The sequence below is a fragment of the Drosophila subpulchrella genome, unplaced genomic scaffold (assembly GCF_014743375.2).
Source record: "Drosophila subpulchrella strain 33 F10 #4 breed RU33 unplaced genomic scaffold, RU_Dsub_v1.1 Primary Assembly Seq354, whole genome shotgun sequence".
NCBI classification, from domain to species: domain Eukaryota; kingdom Metazoa; phylum Arthropoda; class Insecta; order Diptera; family Drosophilidae; genus Drosophila; species Drosophila subpulchrella.
In genome coordinates this window covers 449,803-473,237 of record NW_023665577.1, presented here as the reverse complement: position 1 = coordinate 473,237, position 23,435 = coordinate 449,803, and the positions used below count along the sequence as shown (strand labels likewise).

The 23,435-nt window shown below is 41.1% G+C and overlaps 4 protein-coding genes across 6 annotated transcripts; all 4 read left to right on the top strand.

Annotated features, from left to right (window-relative positions):
• Nucleotides 1-1,675: 1,675 nt before the first annotated feature.
• On the top strand, nt 1,676-4,252 carry LOC119560325. The gene is made up of 3 exons (XM_037873707.1): nt 1,676-2,315; nt 2,518-2,812; nt 2,864-4,252. Exons 1-3 carry the CDS (start codon nt 1,867-1,869, stop codon nt 4,157-4,159), a joined length of 2,040 nt encoding a protein of 679 aa, XP_037729635.1. The 5' UTR covers nt 1,676-1,866; the 3' UTR covers nt 4,160-4,252.
• Nucleotides 4,253-5,072: 820 nt separating this feature from the next.
• LOC119560841 (homeotic protein bicoid) lies at nt 5,073-9,356 on the top strand. 3 transcript variants are annotated; one of them, XM_037874493.1, is made up of 4 exons: nt 5,073-5,418; nt 6,080-6,155; nt 6,211-7,148; nt 8,237-9,356. In XM_037874493.1, exons 1-4 carry the CDS (start codon nt 5,260-5,262, stop codon nt 8,522-8,524), a joined length of 1,461 nt encoding a protein of 486 aa, XP_037730421.1. In that variant the 5' UTR covers nt 5,073-5,259; the 3' UTR covers nt 8,525-9,356. The 3 variants fall into 3 exon arrangements, with proteins under 3 accessions (XP_037730421.1, XP_037730420.1, XP_037730422.1); XM_037874492.1 differs by having other exon boundaries at nt 6,196-7,148; XM_037874494.1 differs by having other exon boundaries at nt 5,144-5,418; nt 6,058-6,155; nt 6,196-7,148.
• Nucleotides 9,357-11,292: 1,936 nt separating this feature from the next.
• LOC119560360 (protein zerknuellt 1) lies at nt 11,293-12,429 on the top strand. Its single transcript, XM_037873763.1, has 2 exons — nt 11,293-11,379; nt 11,443-12,429. Exons 1-2 carry the CDS (start codon nt 11,293-11,295, stop codon nt 12,427-12,429), a joined length of 1,074 nt encoding a protein of 357 aa, XP_037729691.1.
• A 7,553-nt stretch (nt 12,430-19,982) lies between these two features.
• Nucleotides 19,983-20,869, top strand: LOC119560986 (tetratricopeptide repeat protein 12). The gene is made up of 4 exons (XM_037874763.1): nt 19,983-20,086; nt 20,151-20,423; nt 20,474-20,596; nt 20,662-20,869. The coding sequence occupies exons 1-4, from the start codon at nt 19,983-19,985 to the stop codon at nt 20,867-20,869; spliced, it is 708 nt and encodes a 235-aa protein (XP_037730691.1).
• The last annotated feature ends 2,566 nt before the right edge of the window (nt 20,870-23,435 follow it).

Sequence of the window (23,435 nt, the reverse complement as noted above, 5' to 3'; positions counted from 1 at the left end):
GGTCCTGGCTGCTTTGTGCAATGGTCGACTGGGCTCGACCGAACTGGACACACACCGAAACCAAGCGAAAGAGACGGCTGGATGGCGTGCGAAAGAGAGGGCTGCCGCTCGCATTCAGGCGCAAGCGGATCCAAAACAGAAAATGTCAAATTTTGTAATTTATTACCCGAATCCTGTTTCTGTCAGTGACTCTTTGGGTGTTTCGCTTCGGCAGCGGCACACACGGAGGGCATTCAGCAGCCGGGCTGCCGAGCGGGAAGGGAATAGTCCTTTGTCACACACTGCGTGTGAATTTGTGGCCCAGTTCCGCACAGTGGTCCCTCGCACATTCTTTTTTGGAGGACCATAATGATCTTGGGATACTTAGTAGTTTGTATTTAATTTATATAGCAGTTTTTGGGGTATAAAAAAATAAAGATACAACTGTTCTTTTTATTTTGTGGCGTTAATGTACCTCTAAAATATAACTATGTTTTTTACAAGGTTCGATACGTCTGAAAAAAAAACACTTATAAAGTCCGGCTGTTAAATGTGTTAAATATATCGGGATACATTGTTTGCTACAACACTTAATGTTTTACTGACTGGGTGAACTTAATCGTTATAAATTTTAATTGTATACAAATAAATATGTTAAATTTTGTATATAAGTTTTAATTAGAATTTTATTTATTCCTATGGACCTTGGAATCTTTTTTTCCGAAAGTCGGAAAGACGGTGAAGTTATTCCATTGCCAAATCACCAAAATACGGGTTTTACAAGTATAACAGTTTGTTGATCATCTAAATTTTGTAAGATTGTTTTAGTGCCTTGGAAACTTGTATTTTGGAAACTTTGAATTGCATTTCTAAGCAACCACTGTACTTTTGTGTGTATCCTTTTGCTTTGACTATGTGCGCGTATTTTGTTTGCCTTTTGGCTGCACTCCGACTCCGCCGTCGCCTGGAGTGTCTGTGAATTGACTTTTGTTGCCAGTTGGCAGCGGCAGAAGCAACAAAAGCCAAGCCAACAGCAACAAGCTCATGCCGGATCCCAAAAGCAAACACGACAATTATTCGGTAAATGTCATTAAAAAATCTTTCACTTAAGGCCTTCTGACACTTGCTTAAAGGTCAACTGACTGGCTGAATTAATTTTAAGAACAAAATATTTGATTGTTAACTATTATTATTTACCAACATGGCATATTCTTTAAAAGTTAAATCAAGTTAATTTATTATACCCAAGCTTAGTTTATATTAAAATGCAATGAAAACTAACCGCTTTAGCATTAAGCAATTCATTTAATTTCAGTGAGGACATGTAGACAAAAATCTGATAGAAATAAAACAAATTTCAAAAAAGCTGCTCGACTATCAGTTACTGGCTACTCTGATCAAATTTAAACTTAAACTTTTAAACTTTTTAAACTTAGTTATTCATAACTTTTAAACTAATAGTGCGACTACACGATTTTTTGCATATACTTGTATTGACAAATGAAATCAGCAGGAAATATTTTGAAACCAATGCCTAGCTTTTGTAGTTGCCGAAATATCGAGATCTGTTTATGGACAGGCCGAAAACGGCCCTTCTACATTTTTAACGGCTACAATATACCCTTTACTTAACCAGTAACAGTAACAGGTATAACCATATCAACGATAACGCTTTGAGTGCAGATCGAAACACTCGTTTAAATTGTTGTCAGATTCATGTTTGATAAAATTACCAAAAACTTTGATGGAGTTCTCATTATAAGATATTATTTAGTAAGTCAAATTTAATTGTTTAATGAACCAGAACTATCTAGTATTATACATCTTTGCCAACGGTTGTATGAACTTGGCTTTGATAAGCGTCATAAGGAGCTGATAACGCCAGTCATGATGAACATTATCTATTCTATTCTGCAATGGCAATGCATCTACTTCATGGCCTTCATTATGATTCCCAATCTGACAAACCAAGCAAATGAAAAGGAATTTAGAACTTCGGAGCTTTTAGAGGCAAAATCAGGATACCTTCCTGAGACAGCAAAACCGAAAGAGAAGGATGCAGTGCCGCCCCATTTCTTTGTGAATACCGCCAAGTGCAAGATTCCGTATGTGGATCCTTTCGAGCCGAATGCCATGGCAGTGTACCATCACGAGCACTTCGAGTCTTGTTCCAACGAAAGTGCCTTGGTTACCCCTATTTATGACGTCAGCCGAAGGCGATATGTGTTGTTTATCAACGAAACACTAGCCTCTATTATTCTGAAATCTAAAAAGGAGAAGTACAGCTGTTACTATCAGAAGATAACCCGCAATCGGCGGCACGACAGTTATAAAAAGTATGTGTTCTTATCATTTTATATATACACGTTTAAAATATGCATATTCTTGTTAAGAAGTGAATACCATCAAAATATATTTTATATTAATCCGTAGTTTAATAGGTCCTACACTAATAATCTAGTTCCTAAATAGATACTCCGCCTATGTGTTCGAAAAGAATAAATATCAAACGTGATCATATAATGCTTTATCCTTTAGGGCAAAACGGAAGTACTTCACTCAGAACTACAAAGTACCTCCCGATGTTCAGGGACTGATTTTGGCCTGTCATCGTCTTGGCGACGAGTCTGACATTTTGCAGAGCGATGCCTACAGCCTCATCCAACACAGCCCACCTCCCAAAGGACTTTCGATGGATCCGGCTAAAAGGAAGCCAAGTGTACTTATGTTCGGCATAGACAGCCTGTCGCGGATAAATTTGCGTCGAACGATGCCAAAGGTCTTTAACTTTCTAAAGGGCAGCGGATGGTTTGAGCTGCAGGGATACAACAAGGTGGGTGAAGAAATCATGATTAAATTCGCTAATTATTAATCCCAATTTCAGATAGGCGACAACACCTTCCCCAACCTTCTGTCCATTTTGGCTGGCTATCATCCAGACTCGGTCTTGGAAAAGGTGTGCGACTGGCGCAAAAAGGGCTGCCTGGACCAGATTCCCTTCATATGGAAGCTCTTCCGGAACGCCAGCTATCTGACTGCCTATGGCGAAGATGAGACGGGCATAAATACATTTAACTCGATGGTACCCGGGTTTCTGGAGCAACCCACCGATTACTACCTCAGGCCCTTCCAGCAGGCCTTCGAGTGGGGCCTGAAGTCCTGGAAATGCCACGACTGCTCTATGAGGTACTGCATTGGCCGAAGGATCACCAGTAGCTACGCCTACGACATGGCCAGGAATTTCGCCAGGCGTTTCCTGCACGAGCGTCCCATATGGGGTCTTTTCTGGTCGAACAGCTTCAGCCACGACAGCTTTCAGATGCCCTCGAAAATGGAGGACTATGTCCTGCAGTATCTGCTGGATTTCCAGGCGGATGGGGTGTTCGAGCAGAGCATTATGATATTCCTCTCGGACCATGGAGCTCGTTATGGGAAAATCATGTACTTGCCCAGTGGGTTCCTGGAGGAGCGTCTGCCCTCGATGTTTATATACTTGCCGCCCTGGTTCCGGGACCAATATCCGGAGTATGTGCGCGGTCTTCGGGAGAACCAAAACCGCCTGACCTCCAACTACGATCTGCACAACACCCTGAAGCACATCGTCGAACTGGGGGGTACTCCAGGTGGCCAGAAACTCACCAAAGCAGCCGACTGTCCAAAGTGCCAGTCTGTATTCCTTCCCATCGATGAGTCGAGAACTTGTGGGGACGCTGGAATTCCGGAGCACTACTGCACCTGCGTGCCATTCAAGAGACTTCAGGCCCATTGGGCTAGGCGGATTGCTCCCCAGGTGATAAGGCGAATCAACGAGTACCTGGCCGCCAGGAATCTCAGTGGCCTTTGCTCGGAACTAACTTTAAAGTACATCCACCATACTGAGATCAAAATCAACCTAGACCGGAGTTTCAATGATGAAGTGCCCTTTACAGATGTGGCCACCTATCGCACCATGTTCAAAGTGAATCAGAACTCTGCCGATTTTCGAGCCACCGTTCTCTTCAACAATTTCACCGGGTCTGTGGAAGTGGAGGTGCCCTCCATCAGTCGGCTCGACAGTTATGAAGAGGTTTCCACTTGTGTCGACGACAAAACCGACAAGAAGTACTGCATTTGCAAATCTAATTATTTCCATCGATTCATCAGAAGAATTCTAAAGTTCAACATTTTTAATTTTAATTAAAAATTGCTTGGCTTTCCTTAACGCAGTGCCTTTAAATTTTATATCGTTATCAGTCAATTTTCGGATAGAAGAAATTATATTTACCCTTTTTTCGTGTGCAATAAATATACTTGTTTTAAGATTTTAGTATTAACATTATAATTGTTTCGATAGTGACGCTTTCTATGACTGTTGCTAAAACTGCTACTTTTATATATATAAATTATCTTGTTTTTCAGAATTGAACATTTTTTAGCTCTTTGCTTCATAACCACCTTGGAAAATATGGTATTTTTAAATGATCTAAGTTGTGTACACTTAATAATTATTTTATTTGTAATATATTTATTAATGAATGAATTAATGAACATTGTTCAGGCTAAGAAGCTATTCAAAAGAAAAGCTTACGCGATTTTTATTGCTTATTTCTTCTTTAGTATTGCCCTTACTCATTATTAACTGTATAAAGATACAAGTGTGCAGGGACATGCCAATAATAAAGAGACGAAATACTCATTTTAGACAAAACGTACGGAAGTTAAGGGGAACTTAAACAATTGGTATACAGCATTTAATCCCATCCATTTGCAAAACTAATTTCAAATAAACCGCCAAATTCAGGTCATTCAGATTTTGTCAGTGAGCCATAGCTGCACTCCGAATTCCGCTAGTTCGCATCTCTCTTATGTGCTGCCGCCCTCTGGCGAACATTTTGGTTACTCACACAATCTACGGCGTTGCCGGACTGCTCCGTTAAGAACGTGGGAGTGCCACGCAGACATTCAAAAATAAACATTTAATTAGTGAAAATATTAATTGAATAACTTATTAAAGATGTATCATTTTTTTTTTAAATATTTTATTATCCTTTGATCGATAACAGGGATCCAGACGGGCTCATTCCATCTCTAGCTTCCTTCCCCCCATCCCTATGTAACGGTACTTTGCAGATGCGAAGCAAGTGGATCGCAAAATCGCAAAATGTTGGCGAAATAAGTTCGCGAACGTCTCGAACGTAACCGGTTACCCACAATAAACGAAATTGTCCACATTCCATTTGCAATTTATCAACGCGGCGCGGGAAAATCCCTTAAAATAGCGCGGCGGAGTGTTTGGGGAAAATGGCGCAACCGCCGCCAGATCAAAACTTTTACCATCATCCGCTGCCCCACACGCACACACATCCGCACTCGCATCCGCATCCGCATTCCCATCCGCACCCACATCATCAACATCCGCAGCTCCAGTTGCCGCCACAATTCCGGAATCCCTTCGATCTGGTGAGTGGAATGGCTATAGGATAGTATCACGCCCAAGCCAGAAAGATGAGAGCTCGCCCAGTAAAGTATGAGTACAGTGCAGCCTCCGTAAAATGATCCACAAAAACCCAAGTGTGATTGCTAGTCACTGTAAAGATTTCTTTAAAAAAGCAATCTAAGCATATGACGCCATAGCTGATCTATAGATAATATTAACCATGCGACCTAAAAAATATTACAGTAGAGCATCCATAACTTAAACCTCCATTTGGCATGAAAAAAAATCGGTCTTGTTTTATTTGACAAAGTTTAAAAACGACACCGATATATACATACATAAATAGTAATGATCAGTATAAAAACCTTATACCAAGATCTCGAACAAAGCGATCCTGTGTTATGGATGTTCAACTGTTATTATAATACAGATATAAGTTCTGAGGCTTACCTTCTTATCATCAGTACCGTTGATACAATTTTTTAAGCATTGCATACATATATGTACTTTTACTAAAATTTTCTTACATGTTTCATATAATATATTACTGAATATAACTGAAAAATATTTATCCCTTTGAAGCTGCAAGTTGTTTAAAATAACTGATCTTAAGCTTCGGCTTCCGAAGCAACCCATCTTTTCATGTTTTTATATAAAGATAGTGTACTCATTGATTCTTTTAAGCTTTTTGATGAACGAACGGGTGCGATAAACTACAACTACATACGCCCGTATCTGCCCAACCAGATGCCCAAGCCAGGTGAGTTTGAGGTAAACATTGTCCACCATCGTCTTATCAGAAATGTACCCTCCAGAGGAGCTGCCCGACTCCCTGGTGATGCGGCGACCGCGACGCACTCGTACCACCTTCACTAGCTCCCAGATCGCCGAGTTGGAGCAGCACTTTCTGCAGGGACGATACCTCACGGCCCCCAGATTGGCGGATCTGTCGGCAAAACTGGGCCTGGGCACTGCCCAGGTGAAGATCTGGTTCAAGAATCGTCGGCGTCGTCACAAAATCCAATCGGACCAGCACAAGGATCAGTCGTACGAGGGCATGCCCCTCTCGCCGGGTCTAAAACAGAGTGACGGCGATCCTCCCAGTCTGCAGACCCTGAGCTTGGGCGGAGGAGCCACGCCCAACGCCTTGACCCCATCGCCCACGCCCTCGACTCCCACAGCCCACATGGTGGAGCACTACGGCGAGTCCTTCAACGCCTATTACAACTACAATGGAGGCCACAACCATGGCCTGACCAATAGACACGCGCATGTGCAGTACCCCACCGGAGGAGCTCCAGGATCTGCCACTGGCGGCCAGTTCTTCCAGCAACAGCAGGGACATGTCCATCACCACCAGCAGCAGCTGCACCACCAGAGTAACCATGTGCCGCCCCAGATGCTACAGCAGCAGCAGCAGGCGGCGCCGCAGCAGCAGTACCACCACTTTGACTTCCAGCAAAAGCCACCTAGCGCGTCCCGTGTCCTGGTCAAGGACGAGCCGGAGGCAGACTACAACTTTAACGGCTCGTACTACATGCGACCTGCTTTGTCTGGCGCCTCTGCATCCGCGTCGGCTATGGCCCGCGGCGCTGCCTCGCCGGGCTCCGAGGTCTACGAGCCATTAACACCCAAGAATGACGAGAGTCCCAGTCTGTGCGGCATCGGGATTGGCGGACCCTGCGCCACCGCCGTTGGCGAGACGGAGTCCGAAGATATGGACGACGGAACGAGGAAGAAGACGACGCTTCAGGTCAGCCAAGAGTCAACCTCCCCACCTTGCTTTTTAACACAGATTAATACTTTCATAAACCGAACCTCCGTTACCCAAACCATTTTCTTATTATTTTATTATTTAAATTTAGACAGATCGTTCCTATACGAGCAATAGGATATTGCCGTCCTGCTATGATCGAAACTCAATTCTAATTTTTTTATAATTTCAAAAAATACTGTTTTCATTGTATTTTTGGAAATTCAGTTAACCAATTTCATAGTTTTGAAATCCTTGGAATATGTGAATCAATAACACCAGCTTACAAAATAAACTCGTCAAAATGCTACTCGAAGGTGACCTTGGTATTCCGGCAAAGATGAGTTCCTTAATTAAAAAAAGGCACTCTATACTTTTTGTATCTTTTTGGGACTATTTTATTTCTTATCTTGAGGTCTGATAAGCCGTTTAAAGTCATTAAAGACACACTGATAATGGAACGCTCTTTTATAAATCTTTTATAAAAAAGAGGATAAGAATGTTTTTACACTAAAAATTAAATTGGCACCATACAAAAAATTGTGCGTGCACCTCCTTTAATCAGGGAGCCTAACTTTACCGGAAAACCAAAGTCGCCTTCGTGTATAATTTTTACGATATTATAAACAGGTGAATTTGGAAGCATAGGACCGATGCATAAGCATTTGCATTGAATGGCCCAAGCTATATCAGTTTTAGCTGATATCCACTTTAGTATTGTTCGTTGGCAGTGCCAGAAAAATTAAACTGCTATACAATTTCCATCCATTTACATCAATAAATATACTTTTTAAGTTGAGAAAAGGAAAAGGTTAAAAAATAAACATTTTCAAAATATGTTTTTGAGTTTCAGGTTTTCATATTATTTTAGTAGTATAGTAGCTTGGCTAAATTACAAATAAAACTTAAATTATGTTTGAATGGCTGGCCCTGTTCCTTTCTGGCTTTAGCTTGGCCAAATGCCCTTTGTTATTATTAATGTTTGGTAACCAAATATTAAAGCAATTTTTGTGCAGAAAATGTAATTTGATATTTAATTATTAAGTCATATTATTTAAAAAATTCTTTCGTATCCGTTTTCTCAATAGATCTTGGAGCCTTTGAAGGGTCTGGACAAGAGCTGCGACGATGGCAGCAGCGACGACATGAGCACCGGTCTGAGAGCTTTGGCAGGATCCGGAAATCGTGGCACAGCCTTTGCCAAGTTTGGCAAGCTTTCGTCTCCACAGGGATCCCAGCAGCCCCTTGGAATGGGACTGGGCGTGACTATATCCGAGTCGAACCAATATCAATGCACGATGGATACGATAATGCAAGCGTATAATCCCCATCGTAACGCCGCAGGCAACTCGCAGTTCGCCTACTGCTTCAATTAGCCTTGACAGGCGGCGTCCCAGAGAGTTATAATAGCTTTAGGTTTAGGTTAACAACTGTTGTTCCTGATTGTACAAAAACCAAGTGATTGTAGATATATACGCGTAGTAAGTTAGGCCTAAACTTAAGATCTGTGTAAATTGTTTTTAGAGAAGTTTTATGTACTAGCCTAGTCAGTGGCGATACGGATTTCAATCCCCCTTGTGGTGATACTCTATTTAAGTTCAAACTTCCCCCGCAATACGCTCTTTGCTTCGATTGCGTCTGGCAGGCCGTTCCAATAAAGCCCAGGAACATCCAGCTAGATCCATTTGAGGCCTAATGGGCTTGAACGTATTCCAGGGAAAGTTACCACCCCATACCTTTATTTCCGTGCCATCAAAAACTCCTTTCTGAAACAAATTGGCATAGCTAAAAACTGTACTAATCGAAATGCAAAATGTTTCTCTTGGGGGTAATCAAAATAAGAGATTACCTCAAAATGATCGAACATTTAAACAATAATATTCGATGTGATATTTTCAATTTCTATGCTATGCCATAGTGTCTGACATAATCAAACATTTGCACATTCTTTCACCAAGAATCGTCAGCAAATTGTTTTATCAACTAATGCAGACCACTTGTTCTAGTTTCTGTGATTTTTTGCTGTCCACGGAATGAATATCCTATCGATTTATTTTAATTTTATCACTACAAGTCGCATTGAAATCTGTTAGGCCTCAAATTAATTTTAAAACGGTGCACCTTTGATGTTGTATTTTAAAGTTTTGTCTATATCAATATGGGAAAATATAAGAACTACTCTACTAGAGTAAGCTGTGACTAACTACACATATTTACGTATTCCGAAGGACACGTAGGTCCTCTCTCCGTCTCTTTCCAGGATGAACGAAAACAGTATCTGGTTTTCCCGAAAACCTTATGAATTTAAAAATACATTTTATGGCACACACTCACACATGCCTGCCATAAAATGGGATTCGCGATTTTCCGCGAACACCCGCGGATCTTAAAACTTGTGCACCAGCTGCCTGTGTTTATATAGCTACCTGATCCGCGACCTTTCCCGACCGATCTTCGTCCGGTCGCACTATTTAGGTAGGCACTGTACAGGCGCCGTCAGGCAACTTGTTGCCCCTATTTTCTTTGATATACATTTTGGAAAACCCAGAAATCCAAAACGAGCTCTACATGAACGAATGTTGATCGGGTTTCTCCCAGTTCTGCCATTTTTATTGATCTAGCTCCTTGGCGCGTTTAAGTGGGCGCGTTTTAGAAGGGTGATTATGGACGTGCTGGGAAATCCTGTACAAAAACTCATTCTTATTTTTCACCACCCCATGCTTGCTTAGGTTACTCTTTTTTTCTGATCTTACTAAATTAAATAAATTACAAATAAATATATCTGTTAACTTATAGCTTTTAAGTTTTGTATTTAGTGAGTTATAAGTATAATAAATTATCAATTATTCTTCAATATAAAGATGCATATATATAATTTAGTTTATAGAAAATCGAAATCAAGTATTTACTATTTTAACTATTATACGTTTCTGCCTGCTCAAATAAAGTCTGTTTCCTGATGTTTTCTGTATAATAAGTAATTCAAACAAATCGAATGTATAAAATTAATGATTTTAAAAGTTATTTCCAAAATATGACCAAATTGGATAAATCTTTATTTTTTATTAGAACATACGATATTGAGCTAAGTTAGCTAAGTTAGTCAATAAGCCCGACATTAAATATAATAATGTAGTTGGGTTCAAAAACTTAAATTATACATTTTTTGTTTAAATTATCCAGATTCATATTTGTAGAAAAAACATAACTACTTTTCAATTAAGTTTATCAGAACCGTATTTTTTCAAAATTTGTAAGTGTAGCTATATCTTAACTAAAATATTTTAAAATTCTCTGTTAATTGGGGTTAAGTCTATAAGATCCGTATTTATTTTAAGTTATGAGCCCCTCAACTGTACCACTTACGTTGCCAAATTTCCACATGGTTGTCCTGCCATGACTTTTCCTTTGTTCCAGCGTATTTTTAGCGAATTCCCAGAAGGAGCAAATCCGATAGCGCCAGTAATAAAATTTGCGAACCATTCCCGGGTTCGTGGACTGAGGATGGAAAGCCAAAGGGACAGGAGGACCGCGACGGGTTTTGCATTCGCCGCGCCTGAGACTTCGGTTTCTCGGGCATATCCTTCTGGCAACAAACGAAGCCATAAACTCTCTAAATCGAGCATGAAACCCCGAGGAGCATCCTTTTTCGCAGCGTCGCTTTCATTGCATTATGAGGATAATTGCGGACGGCGAGCGACCGAAAGCCGCGACAACAGCCTCGGTTTCACTTTCAGCGTCGCCAGCGGAGGCTCATTCAACAGGTGCTAGAAGTTGGACAACAATCGTCCGGATCGCCGATCATCATCAGCCGTCTACCTGGCGAGACTTGGGACCCCTGGAACTGTGTCTCACGCAACGCCAAGTCCTGGCAGGATTTCGATCAAAACAAGCCTCTAGATTGCCCATTGCCAAAGCCCGGGAGTCGCCGGACTTGGCTAGTCTCCGAGGTGCCAGTCGGGCAGCCCAGCGACGAAGGGATTTACGACTCGCGGACTTAGGCAAATTTTTTCGCAACGTCGCGTCGGCGGCGTTGACCTGCCCTTTGTCCTCTACCTAAACGGATCCGTATATAAGGCTGATGTTTGCTTAGGACGGCAGATCATTACACTTTTGACAGCTCAGTCGGCAGTATCAGCAGAATATGTCATCCGTCATGCATTACTATCCAGTGCACCAGGCCAAGGTGGCCACTTACACAGCAACTCCCTCGGAGGTGAAATACAGTGATGTGAGTACCGCCTAATAAAATCAAAATCAAACACAAACTGATAATTTATTTCGCCATTTTCAGTTGATCTACGGCCATCATCAGTCTGTGAACCCCCTCAGCCTGCCTGCCAACTACAGCCAGATGAACTCCAACCCCACCACCCTCAACGACCACTGCTCCCCGCAGCAGCTCCATCAGCAGCAGGTGTCCTCGGATGAGAACCTGCCATCGCAGCCCAGCCAGGACTCACAGAGGGTGAAGCTTAAGCGATCCCGCACCGCCTTCACCAGTGTCCAGCTGGTGGAGCTGGAGAACGAGTTCAAGAGCAATATGTATCTGTACCGGACGCGCAGGATCGAGATTGCCCAGCGGTTGTCTCTGTGCGAACGCCAGGTGAAGATCTGGTTCCAGAACCGCCGCATGAAGTTCAAGAAGGACATCCAGGGCAACCGTGAATCCAAGGCCAGCGCCAAGTTGGCTCAGCCCCAGGCGGAGCAGAGCGCCCATCGTGGGATAGTGCAGCGACTGATGTCCTACTCCCAAGATCCCAGGGAGGCCTCCGCGGCTGCAGAGAAGCGTTCTGTGGTGGCAGTGGCTCCGGTGAATGCCCAGCCCGACTACGGCCAAGTCAAAATCAAGACCGAAGTAAACACCAGCAACACGATTAGCCACAGCAACAACAACATGTGCTCCAGCACCGATCTCAGCGAGATCTTGGAGCACCTGGCCCAAACTACCCCTGCTCCAACCACCAGCATTTCCCATCCAGGAGCCATTGCCAACTCCAGTTCCAGCTCCTCGTCGGGACACTACTCCTACAATGTGGATTTGGTCCTGCAGAGCATCAAGCAGGATTTGGAGGCGGCTGCCCAAGCCTGGTCCAAGTCGAAGTCGGCACCGCTTTTACCCACTCAGTCCTGGCATCCGGTCTCCCAAAGTCAGATCCCCACGAGCGTGCACGCGACTCCCTCTATGAATCTGTCGTGGGGCGAGCCCGCTGCCAAGTCCAGAAAGCTGAGCATTACCCACATAAATCCCTGCGTTACCCGCTTCAATTATCCCAATTGATTTTGATGAATCCTCCCAAGAACATACATGTTAATTTTTTATAGAGCTAAGCAATCGTCTCTGGCAATTGGACGCAAAATTCTAACCCAACTCAGTGACAAAAGGCATTCACACTATAAGTTTTTTTTTTTAAGTATACTAAAACCTATCGATAAGAACCTTATGATCAATAAAACAATTTAAACCGTATACCTATGTAAATTTTATAATCTAAGTAATGATGGTATTGTTTTCAAAAATAAATTGCTTGAAAACCAATTATCCTTTGACGTTTCAATGCAAACTGTACAATATAGTCGAACGATCTAGTTCCAATCCTTTAAAAAAATATCCAACATTGCACTGAAAAATTATATACATCAGCTGTAAGCTGTAAGATACTTTCGCAAAACTTTGCCTTAGTAACAGTTTTTCCCTCATCAATCCTTTAAATATCCTTCAGCCCACCCCTCTCCTAAGTGGGCACTTGGATCCTGGAAGGGACAAACAAAAAAAGGAGAGAAACAAAGAAGAAAGGGTAATTTTTAGCATTTAGCCCGTGTCCCAGTTGTCTTCGGTTTCACTTTTGCATTTAATGTCCCATTGCGGGCGACTTGAGGTCAAGTCGAGGAATTTCCATTGCATCGCCCATCTATTAGGACCCAGAAAAGTGTCAACCGCATTAACTCGGACAGGTCCAGCCCCGTTCTCGTTCTCGTTCTGGTTCCCACTCCCATTCCAATCCGTATCCGGATCCAGGTTCTGTTTCAGTTACAGTGGTTGGTTCCGTTGGTCATCTTGAGCGGCGGACGTGGAGTGTTAGGATTTGATTTATGGACATTTAACCGCACACATTACTTGCTACTGGCTGCGGTGGCTGGCCAGCGTCTTGCAGCGCGGAAATGCGGCACTCAGCCTCAGCTCCAAGGAATTTCCACCAGACCATCCATACGAACCCATCCGTCCCTTTGGTCCTTGGGCCCTTAGGTGTGGTATGGTGTGGCGTGGAATGGAGAGCTGTGTGTGTGGCAAATTGCTTCCCCTGGGAGGAAATTGTCGCTCGCACTTGCCACGGCCAATGTAGTCAAAAGGGCTGCACTGGAAAAAAATATTTATCTTGGAAGTTTTTTAAAAATCATAGAAACCTTTCCCCAATTTAGGAAATGGTTCTAACTTGCCTACATTGTGTCACAATAGTAAAAAAAATTTTTAAGTTCAATAACTCAATTGAAATACTTCAGGCAGTCTGAAAAAATATTTAGTTTGATTCACAAATATTTAAAAGAAATCAAATGTTCCAAGCAATTTAAAGGTTAATAATTTAATTCTGTGGATAATCTAGGAATTGGTTTGGGGTGGGGAGTATGGTTTCAAAAATGGTTTATTGATTACTTTTTGAATATTACATTTATTTTTACTTTCAGCCTGTGAATGGGGATCCCCACCCATAGTATATTCAATTCTAGATTAAAGAATTTATTGAAATGTCATCTTAAATGTAATGTTGTCTTGGAATTACAACAGGGTACATATTTTTTATATAACTTAATATTTCTTTCATTGTAAGGGGTAATTTTTTCAGAGTGTGCCCGTGTGGATGTCACGGGTCAAAGGGGAGGACCTTGTGCAGGGGGTGTATCCTTGGAATTTTCATGCGCATTGTTGACATTTCCTGACATGTGGTCCGTTTCGCCTCGGTTCTGGTTTTGGCTCGGCTGCTTTCGCCGGGAGCATGTCCTGCACATGTTCCGGGGCTGCCATAATGAATATAGATGCCGGATTCGAGGAGCGTGGGCGTGGCTAATCGCCCGGCAATCAGAGGCAGCTAATCAAACTCGCATAAAAAGCAAACAGCAGGAACAAGTAAACATCTCTTCGCGGGCCAGCTTCAATTACGCGAAATGCCAATGTAATAAACATGTCCAACAGCGCACAGATTGTTCCCATTGCTCCAGTTAGCCAATTCCTAAGCTCAATCATTCGCTCGGTGGCAACATTGCGGTTTTATTAGCCGGAATCGAGAGATTGAAGTTGGGGCGCCGGGGGCGGGAATCCGAGGCCTTGATGACAATGACAACGCCGCAGTCTTGGCCTGGTCATAACAATAAATTCCGCAGCCGCAGCGGAGGCTGGGCGAAAAACATTTCAAATTGTTTCTTGTTAATTAAATTAAATATTCACTTGGGAGTCGCACGCCCACTCCACAAGGCCCAGCCGCAGCGCTTTGTAATTAGATAGAATCTATAATTTTTATGGCTAATCGCCATTCGGAAGCTTTTGGCTTTCAACCGAAGCTCACCCCACTCCTTTGGCAATGAATTTTGAATTCGCGGCCAGGACTCCAAAGCCAAGTGCTTGGATCCTTGCGACAGCCGAGCGAAATGTATTTTGCGTGCAAATGAAATGGCTTCGCTGAGATATACGCTTGGTTTTGGCCGGGAATCTGTGAAAGTTAATTAAGAGGGTTACTCGGTGGAATAGAGTATACATATCTTATTCTCAAGAAATAGAAAGTTTTTTTTAGAAAATAAACTCTTTTAAGCAACAAAATCGTCATGGAAAAAAGTAATTAAGATAACAAATGTCTTTTCAAATCAAAATAACCTAATCAAAATCATGTACCTATTAAAATGTATGTTTCTTTCAGATTCGTAAGCTTGAATTCTCTACACTTGCATTTTAAATAAGAAGAAGACCCACTTTTCCGTTATGAGGAAGTGGGCATAAGTGCACCATCATTTATAAAATAGAAAGCTCTTTACCGAAATCCTTTTTGACTGTATTTCACTCATCCTTTTTAGCATTTTTTGCCCAACTGTTGTTGGTTCAATTTGGATATTTTTGGCACGTTTAAACGTTATGACATTTCACAGACGTGTTAGTCCCTCAACGCCACCGATATGGCCAACACCTGTCGTATAAACAAATCGTGCTGGGCCAGAAAAACTTTCCGTCCGTTCCACATATGATGGGGCTGTACAGTTTTGGCCCACAAAAATATGCATATATAGTGAACAGCAGGCACAGGAAACTCTTCTTATTTCGTATTCCACGGAAGATTGTGAATGCGTGAAAAAAATCACTTCAAAATTTGAATGCCAATTGCTTGGGAATGGGTCGAGGGTAGTGGAGCATCCGGGACCCCAAAATGGAATTCTCGAGCTTTCAACCCGGAAAAGAGTCACTTGGGTCGTGATGTTGTTGCAAGCATCTGTTGCGGAATTCATTTCACCCTTAGAGAGGGTTCTAAAGTTGTGAGTAAAAATTTTAAACCCATTTAAGGAACCCGATCAACTATTTAAGTAACCATTAATGGGTTTAAACTATCATTGTGTTACTTTAAAATCATTAAAAAATTGGAATGGTGTTGGTGTTTACATAATGATTAGTGGTTAATATGATTGTATTTTAAAATGTAATTATTCAAAAATACTTTATTTTAAGTAAGGTGAGTTTGAATATATTATCATTTTGGTATTTAACATTTTCTCACGATAACTTAAATAACGCCGATTAGAGAGTGTGACAGATTGGTTTCTAAACCATCAGACGGTTTCGAATGCAATCCTCCCTCCATCCATTTGAAATTCAGGTTGATTTCACAATTCCATTACCATTGAACTGTTCCCACTTCATGGACGATACGATGGGGCATTTCCTCAACCCTCTCCAACAGCTGATACGCATAAGCAGCATGTGACCTCCCATCTGTAGGGTTGGGCTGTATTTATGGCCCGTTGGCCGGTATATTTTTCATCGGTCTAAAACCCATAATTAAATTACGTGGAATTCATTTATAACAATTACGTCGAAATGGCAATCTATGCTGATGATGCCGCCAGGCGGCGAGTGGTTGCCGCAAGGAGCGTTACCAACTTTTGCTAACCAACAACGAAATTCGTGCGGAATAAAAAATGCGGTGCGTCATGTGAGCAATTTGGTGTCGTTGTCGTTTGTCCATTTGCTGGTTTGCCGGTTTGCTGGCAGCAGCGAAATGGTGCTACAACCAGTTCAGGCTCCTTTTGCCGCACTGCAATTATTTATCCCCGTGCACTGTGTTTCCGCCCCTTTCCTTTTCCTTCCCTGCTAACGTGGCCAAGAGAGAGCCCGGCGCTTAAGCATGTCCATGTCCGGTTGCCTGGCCGAGTGTGTGTGGAAGTGTGTGAGTGAGCCGGCTCCTAAATGCCTGGCCCCCACACACGACCCAGCTCTCACTCGCAAGGATCCTTTTCCTCCACCCCGCCCCAAAATGCACCATTGCTGGTAATGTGCCAGCGACATGCACTTCTAGGTGATCCAAAGGAGCGAGTGCAAAAGCAGGAGAGCACTTGAAAAAATTACTCAAAATGGCAAAAATTCACCATTAATAAAAAATTAAAAATATTTTTTTTCAAATATTGTTTTCCGTCGTAAAACATAATTTAAGGAAGAATAAATATTTAGGTCAGTACAATAATTAATGCAACTGTTTGTTACTGTCGAAAATGCTGATAGTAACTATCATAAATATTTTATAGTATTAAATACATTTTTAAACTTGAAAAAGTTTGATATATAATGACTAACAAGAAATTAAAATAAGGCTGTATTTATTTTCAGAATATTTGGAAAACATTTTTTATTTAGCATAGCATTTGGGTATTATCAATTTGTTTATTAATATTATTATTATTATTAATATTAATATTATTATTAATATTTTAAATGATAGTTGTTTTTACTGTTGTATTAAATGAAGTAACGGCTTCTACAAAGCATTAGGTACTTAAATTTGAACATTTGTACAATCTAACATTGTTTTTTGGTTATATTGTTATTTAAAATAACTAAAAAAATTTATTCATTTAGAGTAAATTTTGATGAGTGTACAGCTTTTGTACCGTGAAGGGACGTTTGAGGGGCTATGTTTAGTTGCGTTGAGATTGCGGCTCTACTATTATTAGATGCCATTATGTTTTATAGTCTATAATTGATCCTTTGAGCCAAGCTGAGCTGAACATGCATTTGTGCATTTCTTTATCTTACAAATTGTATGAGATTAAATGAAAAGTAATGTGAGCGTGAGTATGAATATGACTATCAGCCAGAGTGCTAGTATCAGGGTATGCAGGTGTGTGTTTCTCTACACCCATAATCATTTAAACGATTTAACGCAAATGACTGGCAAAATCATAAAAAATCTAACTCGTTTTAGTTGCAGTTTGAAAACAAAATAAATATTTGATAAAATATTTTTATACCCGTTACTCGTAGAGTAAAAGGGTATACTAGATTCGTCGGAAAGTATGTAACAGGCAGAAGGAAGCGTTTCCGACCCCATAAAGTATATATATTCTTGATCAGGATCACTAGCCGAGTCGATCTAGCCATGTCCGTCTGTCCGTCTGTCCGTCTGTCCGTCTGTCCGTCTGTCCGTCTGTCCGTATGAACGCTGAGATCTCGGAAACTATAAGAGCTACAATACTAGGATTAGGCACGCAGATTCCTGAGATTCCTGCGCAGCGCAAGTTTGTTTCAGAAGAGTGCCACGCCCACTCTAACGCCCACAAACCGCCCAAAACTGTGGCTTCTACAGTTTTGATGCTAGAACAAAAATTTTAACTGAAATGTATTCTTCTAATCAATACCTACCGATTGACCTAAAAAAAAGTTTGCCACGCCCACTTAAACGCCCACAAGCCGCCCACAAACTTCAAAAAATCGTAAATATGAACGCGCATATCTCGGAAAATATTAAAGATAGAGAAACGGGATTTCAGATTTAGATTCGGTAGGCTTGAGCGCAGCGCAAGTTTGTTACGCGAATATGCCACGCCCACTCTAACGCCCACAAACCGCCCAAATCTGTGGCGCCCACAATTTTTATGCTAGATAAAAAATTTTAACTGAAATGTATTGGTCTCTTGAATACCTATCGATTGGTTTAAAAAAAAGTTTGCCACGCCCACTCTAACGCCTACAAACCGCCCAAGCCTGTGGTGCCCACAATTTTCGTGCTAGATAAAAAATTTTAACTGAAATGTATTGGTCTCGTCAATACCTATCGATTGATTAAAAAAAAACTTTCCCACGCCCACTCTAACGTCCACAACGCTTAAATCTGTCTACCGCCGGTAGGTGGCGCATTTGCTGCTTGCATATCTCCATTTTCCTTTGGTCCCTTTAGCTGAGTAACGGGTATCTGATAGTCGAGGTACTCGACTATAGCGTTCTTCCTTGTTAAATCACGGTTAGTGGTTGAAATGGGGTCTAATCCTTCTTATCCGACTAAATTAAGCTGACGAATTATCAAAATAAAACAATTCAATAAAAAACAAGGAAGAACGCTATAGTCGAGTACCTCGACTATCAGATACCCGTTACTCAGCTAAAGGGACCAAAGGAAAATGGAGATATGCAAGCAGCAAATGCGCCACCTACCGGCGGTAGACAGATTTAAGCGTTGTGGACGTTAGAGTGGGCGTGGGAAAGTTTTTTTTTAATCAATCGATAGGTATTGACGAGACCAATACATTTCAGTTAAAATTTTTTATCTAGCACGAAAATTGTGGGCACCACAGGCTTGGGCGGTTTGTAGGCGTTAGAGTGGGCGTGGCAAACTTTTTTTTAAACCAATCGATAGGTATTCAAGAGACCAATACATTTCAGTTAAAATTTTTTATCTAGCATAAAAATTGTGGGCGCCACAGATTTGGGCGGTTTGTGGGCGTTAGAGTGGGCGTGGCATATTCGCGTAACAAACTTGCGCTGCGCTCAAGCCTACCGAATCTAAATCTGAAATCCCGTTTCTCTATCTTTAATATTTTCCGAGATATGCGCGTTCATATTTACGATTTTTTGAAGTTTGTGGGCGGCTTGTGGGCGTTTAAGTGGGCGTGGCAAACTTTTTTTTAGGTCAATCGGTAGGTATTGATTAGAAGAATACATTTCAGTTAAAATTTTTGTTCTAGCATCAAAACTGTAGAAGCCACAGTTTTGGGCGGTTTGTGGGCGTTAGAGTGGGCGTGGCACTCTTCTGAAACAAACTTGCGCTGCGCAGGAATCTCAGGAATCTGCGTGCCTAATCCTAGTATTGTAGCTCTTATAGTTTCCGAGATCTCAGCGTTCATACGGACAGACGGACAGACGGACAGACGGACAGACGGACAGACGGACAGACGGACAGACGGACAGACGGACAGACGGACATGGCTAGATCGACTCGGCTAGTGATCCTGATCAAGAATATATATACTTTATGGGGTCGGAAACGCTTCCTTCTGCCTGTTACATACTTTCCGACGAATCTAGTATACCCTTTTACTCTACGAGTAACGGGTATAATAATCATATTTCCTAGTTCTTAAGACCATTTGAAATCCGATCTTATCGATAGTTGTTCCAATGCCTGTAAATACTTTTTGATTTTTGCTAGGCAACCAGTTGGTTATGGGCAGTAAATAGTACAACCCCAAGTTGCCACGCGATTCGTTTGCCCAGCTGGTAAACATTTAGTGTAAACAGAAGTCCACAAGGGTCAAATCAAAAACAAATATTTATTTGAATCCGGCGGTCATTATTTGATATTTGGAAACATGTATTCCTTGCAACACCCGCAAATCGATGAGCGCTTTTTAGATTCGGAATCAACAGTTGAAGAAGTGGTCAAGTTGCTTGAAAACCTTCAAGTGCCGAAGGAGTAAGTAACATATCCTAGTAAGCAAAATATCCTAGAGAAATAATTCCTTTTCATTTGTTTATAGTGACGAGGACGACCAGCAAGATAAAGTTGAAAAGGATACTAAACCGTCGATTGTAACAGAAGAAAACTTTATAATAACTGCCCGGACAAATGCTACCCCTGTTATTTCCGCAACTAAAGATACTGCTTCCAGAGATAAATCAAAGCCTAGAACTTTCAGCCGTCTGGATCGAAGTAAAGATCGATATCCGTTTATGCGTCAGGTCGAAATGGATCTCGATCAACGCTCTAAAGCCCGGTTAGAAAGAGAACGAGTGGCTCAAAACTTTCGAAAGTAAGTAATTAAAAGTTATTAATCCTTAATTTACTTTGCTTTCTATTTAGATTGGGCAACGCTGAGTATCGCAAGGGTGACTATGAGTCCGCAATGCAGATGTACACCGAAGCCATTGAAAATATCCGGGACAGTCATATCCTCTACATAAATCGCGCTCTCTGCTTCATAAAGTGAGCAGACGAAATAGAAATTCCTTTAGATATTCCTCCTGACGGTTCCCCTTACATTCCCGCAGGTCGGGCAAATTCAAACGAGGCATAGTCGATTGCGATTTCGTTCTGAACAAGTTGGATGAGAAGAATCTGAGGGCGTGGATGTATCGCGCCATGGCCTACAAAGGCCTCAACGATGAGTCCAATTTTGAGAACTGTGTAAAATATGCGCGCAAATTCAATTCGAAGCAGATGGAGTTCATTGATGATTTCCTGGAAAAACTAAAATAAAATTTGGGGACTGGTGATTAATATTTCTGGGTTTCTGGAAGTATTAAAAAACCAGTTCGTCTTGAAAGGAAAATAGTAAATATAACTCTGTTTCGAACAGCAATTCATATAATGTTTCAAAGGCAGTTTTGATTCTTAAAATGCCCATCTTGTTTCTGACAAAATTATTATCCCAACCTGATTACACAGCTTACATTAAGCTTTAGTCGAGAGCACCCTCGTCTGCGTTTTAAAACGCAACCCTATCCGCATCCCGCAAAGACTTCAAGTGTTGTTTACACATGACAGCAGGAGTATCGTGTTTGGTGGCTCAACTCTTTCGATTCCATTCCGATGCCATTCAATCGAAGTCAGGCACACAGGGCACATTCTCTGACTCCCCATCCGCCGCTGCAACCACCCTGGATGAAGGCAAACAATTCGATGGCGGTAATCAATCTTCCTTCACTCTCTGCCAGCTGACAGCTCCGTGGTGTAGAGTCAAATTGCGATCTTTGTTTGTGCCGGGTCCGGGTTTCGGGCCAGGACAGCCGTCCGGAGACCGTACTGCGAGGAGCTGACACTCGGCATTGGCATGTCTGAACACTCAACAAAATATTGCATTAAGGGATTTCTTAAAAATAAAAAATATATATTCACGAAATAATTTAAATTTCTCGTTTTACCAAAATTTCTTGCGTACAAAAAATATATAATAAGAATTCCGATTAAGAATTTTTTTAATAATTCAAAATTGTAACCAGCTTCCCAGAAGCAGAAGGATGATATGTTAGTATTATTTTAAATGTTTAAATTATGGACATTTAACTTCACAAGTTTTAAATGTAATAATTTTCTTATAAAGACAAAGATACGAAATGGAGTACTTTTGTATAAAATAGCATTTTCTCAGTGCAGATCCGGAAGCAGGGGGATATCAGGGGGTGGAGCATAAACCGGGGGTTGACTGTTCCATTTATGCGTGTCAAAGGTTGCGTGGCACAGGCGGAGGGCGACAGATTGAAGCCGAGGCAGGCGACACAAATGTTGTACTTGTCACGGTTGTTGCGGTAGTTGCATCTTGTTCTTGGGTGTGTGTGGGTGGCACAGGGGGCAGAGGGTGTGTAGCCATAGGGAACTCCAAATGAATCGCCCCACTGAGTAGGCACAAAATTCTTATCCACTCATTAATCCCTTCCATTTACCGCAATTATCTGACAGTTATGTCTCCGTTTTATTACATCTGAACAATAGGAAAAGGCTAAATATATCTGAACATAATGCGCATCAATCAATTGTTTTCCGCAATTCACGGAATGTTTTTACAGCTCTTTATCGGCGTTTTATGTCAACCAATAGAGTGAAAATATTTCAATTAGAAATACATTAAGCAAGAGTTGATCAGGATAAGATCGTAATAATTGCCTATTACGGTCATGACAACGCATCCGAAAATAAATATATTTATATGTATCAAATAATCGTTGAAGGCAATCCTTTATATTCATTTCACATCTTCAACTTTATTCATTTGTTACCCAATTTTCTTATACAATTTTTCCACATACTCCTGTGATAGCAAAACTTTATCGATAATGAAATTCTACAAGTTTCTATTATTGGCATAATCAAATAACTAATAAAAAGACACGACTATGTGACAGCTGACGATGAAATATTGTTCACAAAACATGGCAAATCTAATATGATCCCAGTGTCCTCATCTCCTTTCCATGTGACACAACACGCTGGCCGAGATGGAAAAGCTGGAGAAAATTTCAATATGCTGGAAATCACTTTATGATGTGATGACACCAATTTATCTGAGCTCACTAAGGAGAAAGAGGAGCCTGCCGTTGAGACCACAAAACTGTTCGACCAAATGGCTTGCATGTTGGCTTCATATCTGAGCCATGCAAAAGAAAGGTTTAAAGTAAATGATAAAAGGCTCTCACTTGTTGTTTTTATAATAATTGCATAGACAAACTTGTATATACAATCAGAAAAAGTACTTATGTTATTTAAACTTGATTAAATAAATTATAAATTATTATTATAAATATAATATATAAATTATAAATAATTATATTGCAGAAAAGCTGAGATTTTGTCAAAAACGATAAAAGTATAACTTGTTGTTATTATATCCGAAATATTTGTATGCCAACTATAATAAATTAAAAGAATTGTAATACCTTTGGCAATAGTATACAAATTGCTTAGAACCTAATATTGTATTAAAATGACAATTTTCAATATTCATTTAAATATTTTTACGTTTTTAAAAATGTATTATTACAAATTACAAGTATTACGGCCAAACCACTTTTTTGGAATATCAAGACCCCGATCTCGTTTAAGAGATTTGCTTTTAGTCGCACCTATGATTTTCCCTCCAAGAGCAAATATGGTTTTGGTTTACATAAGCCAGGACGATCGTAAATCTGTGCTTTGTAGCACGTAGCCCGGGGGATTTTATAGCGGGTTATTGGATTAGCTTGAAGTGACACTCTTTTTACGACCGAGGATCAGGGATGGATCGGATCGCTCTTCCTTTGCTAAGCAGGTAACTCAACCCGTAGATATT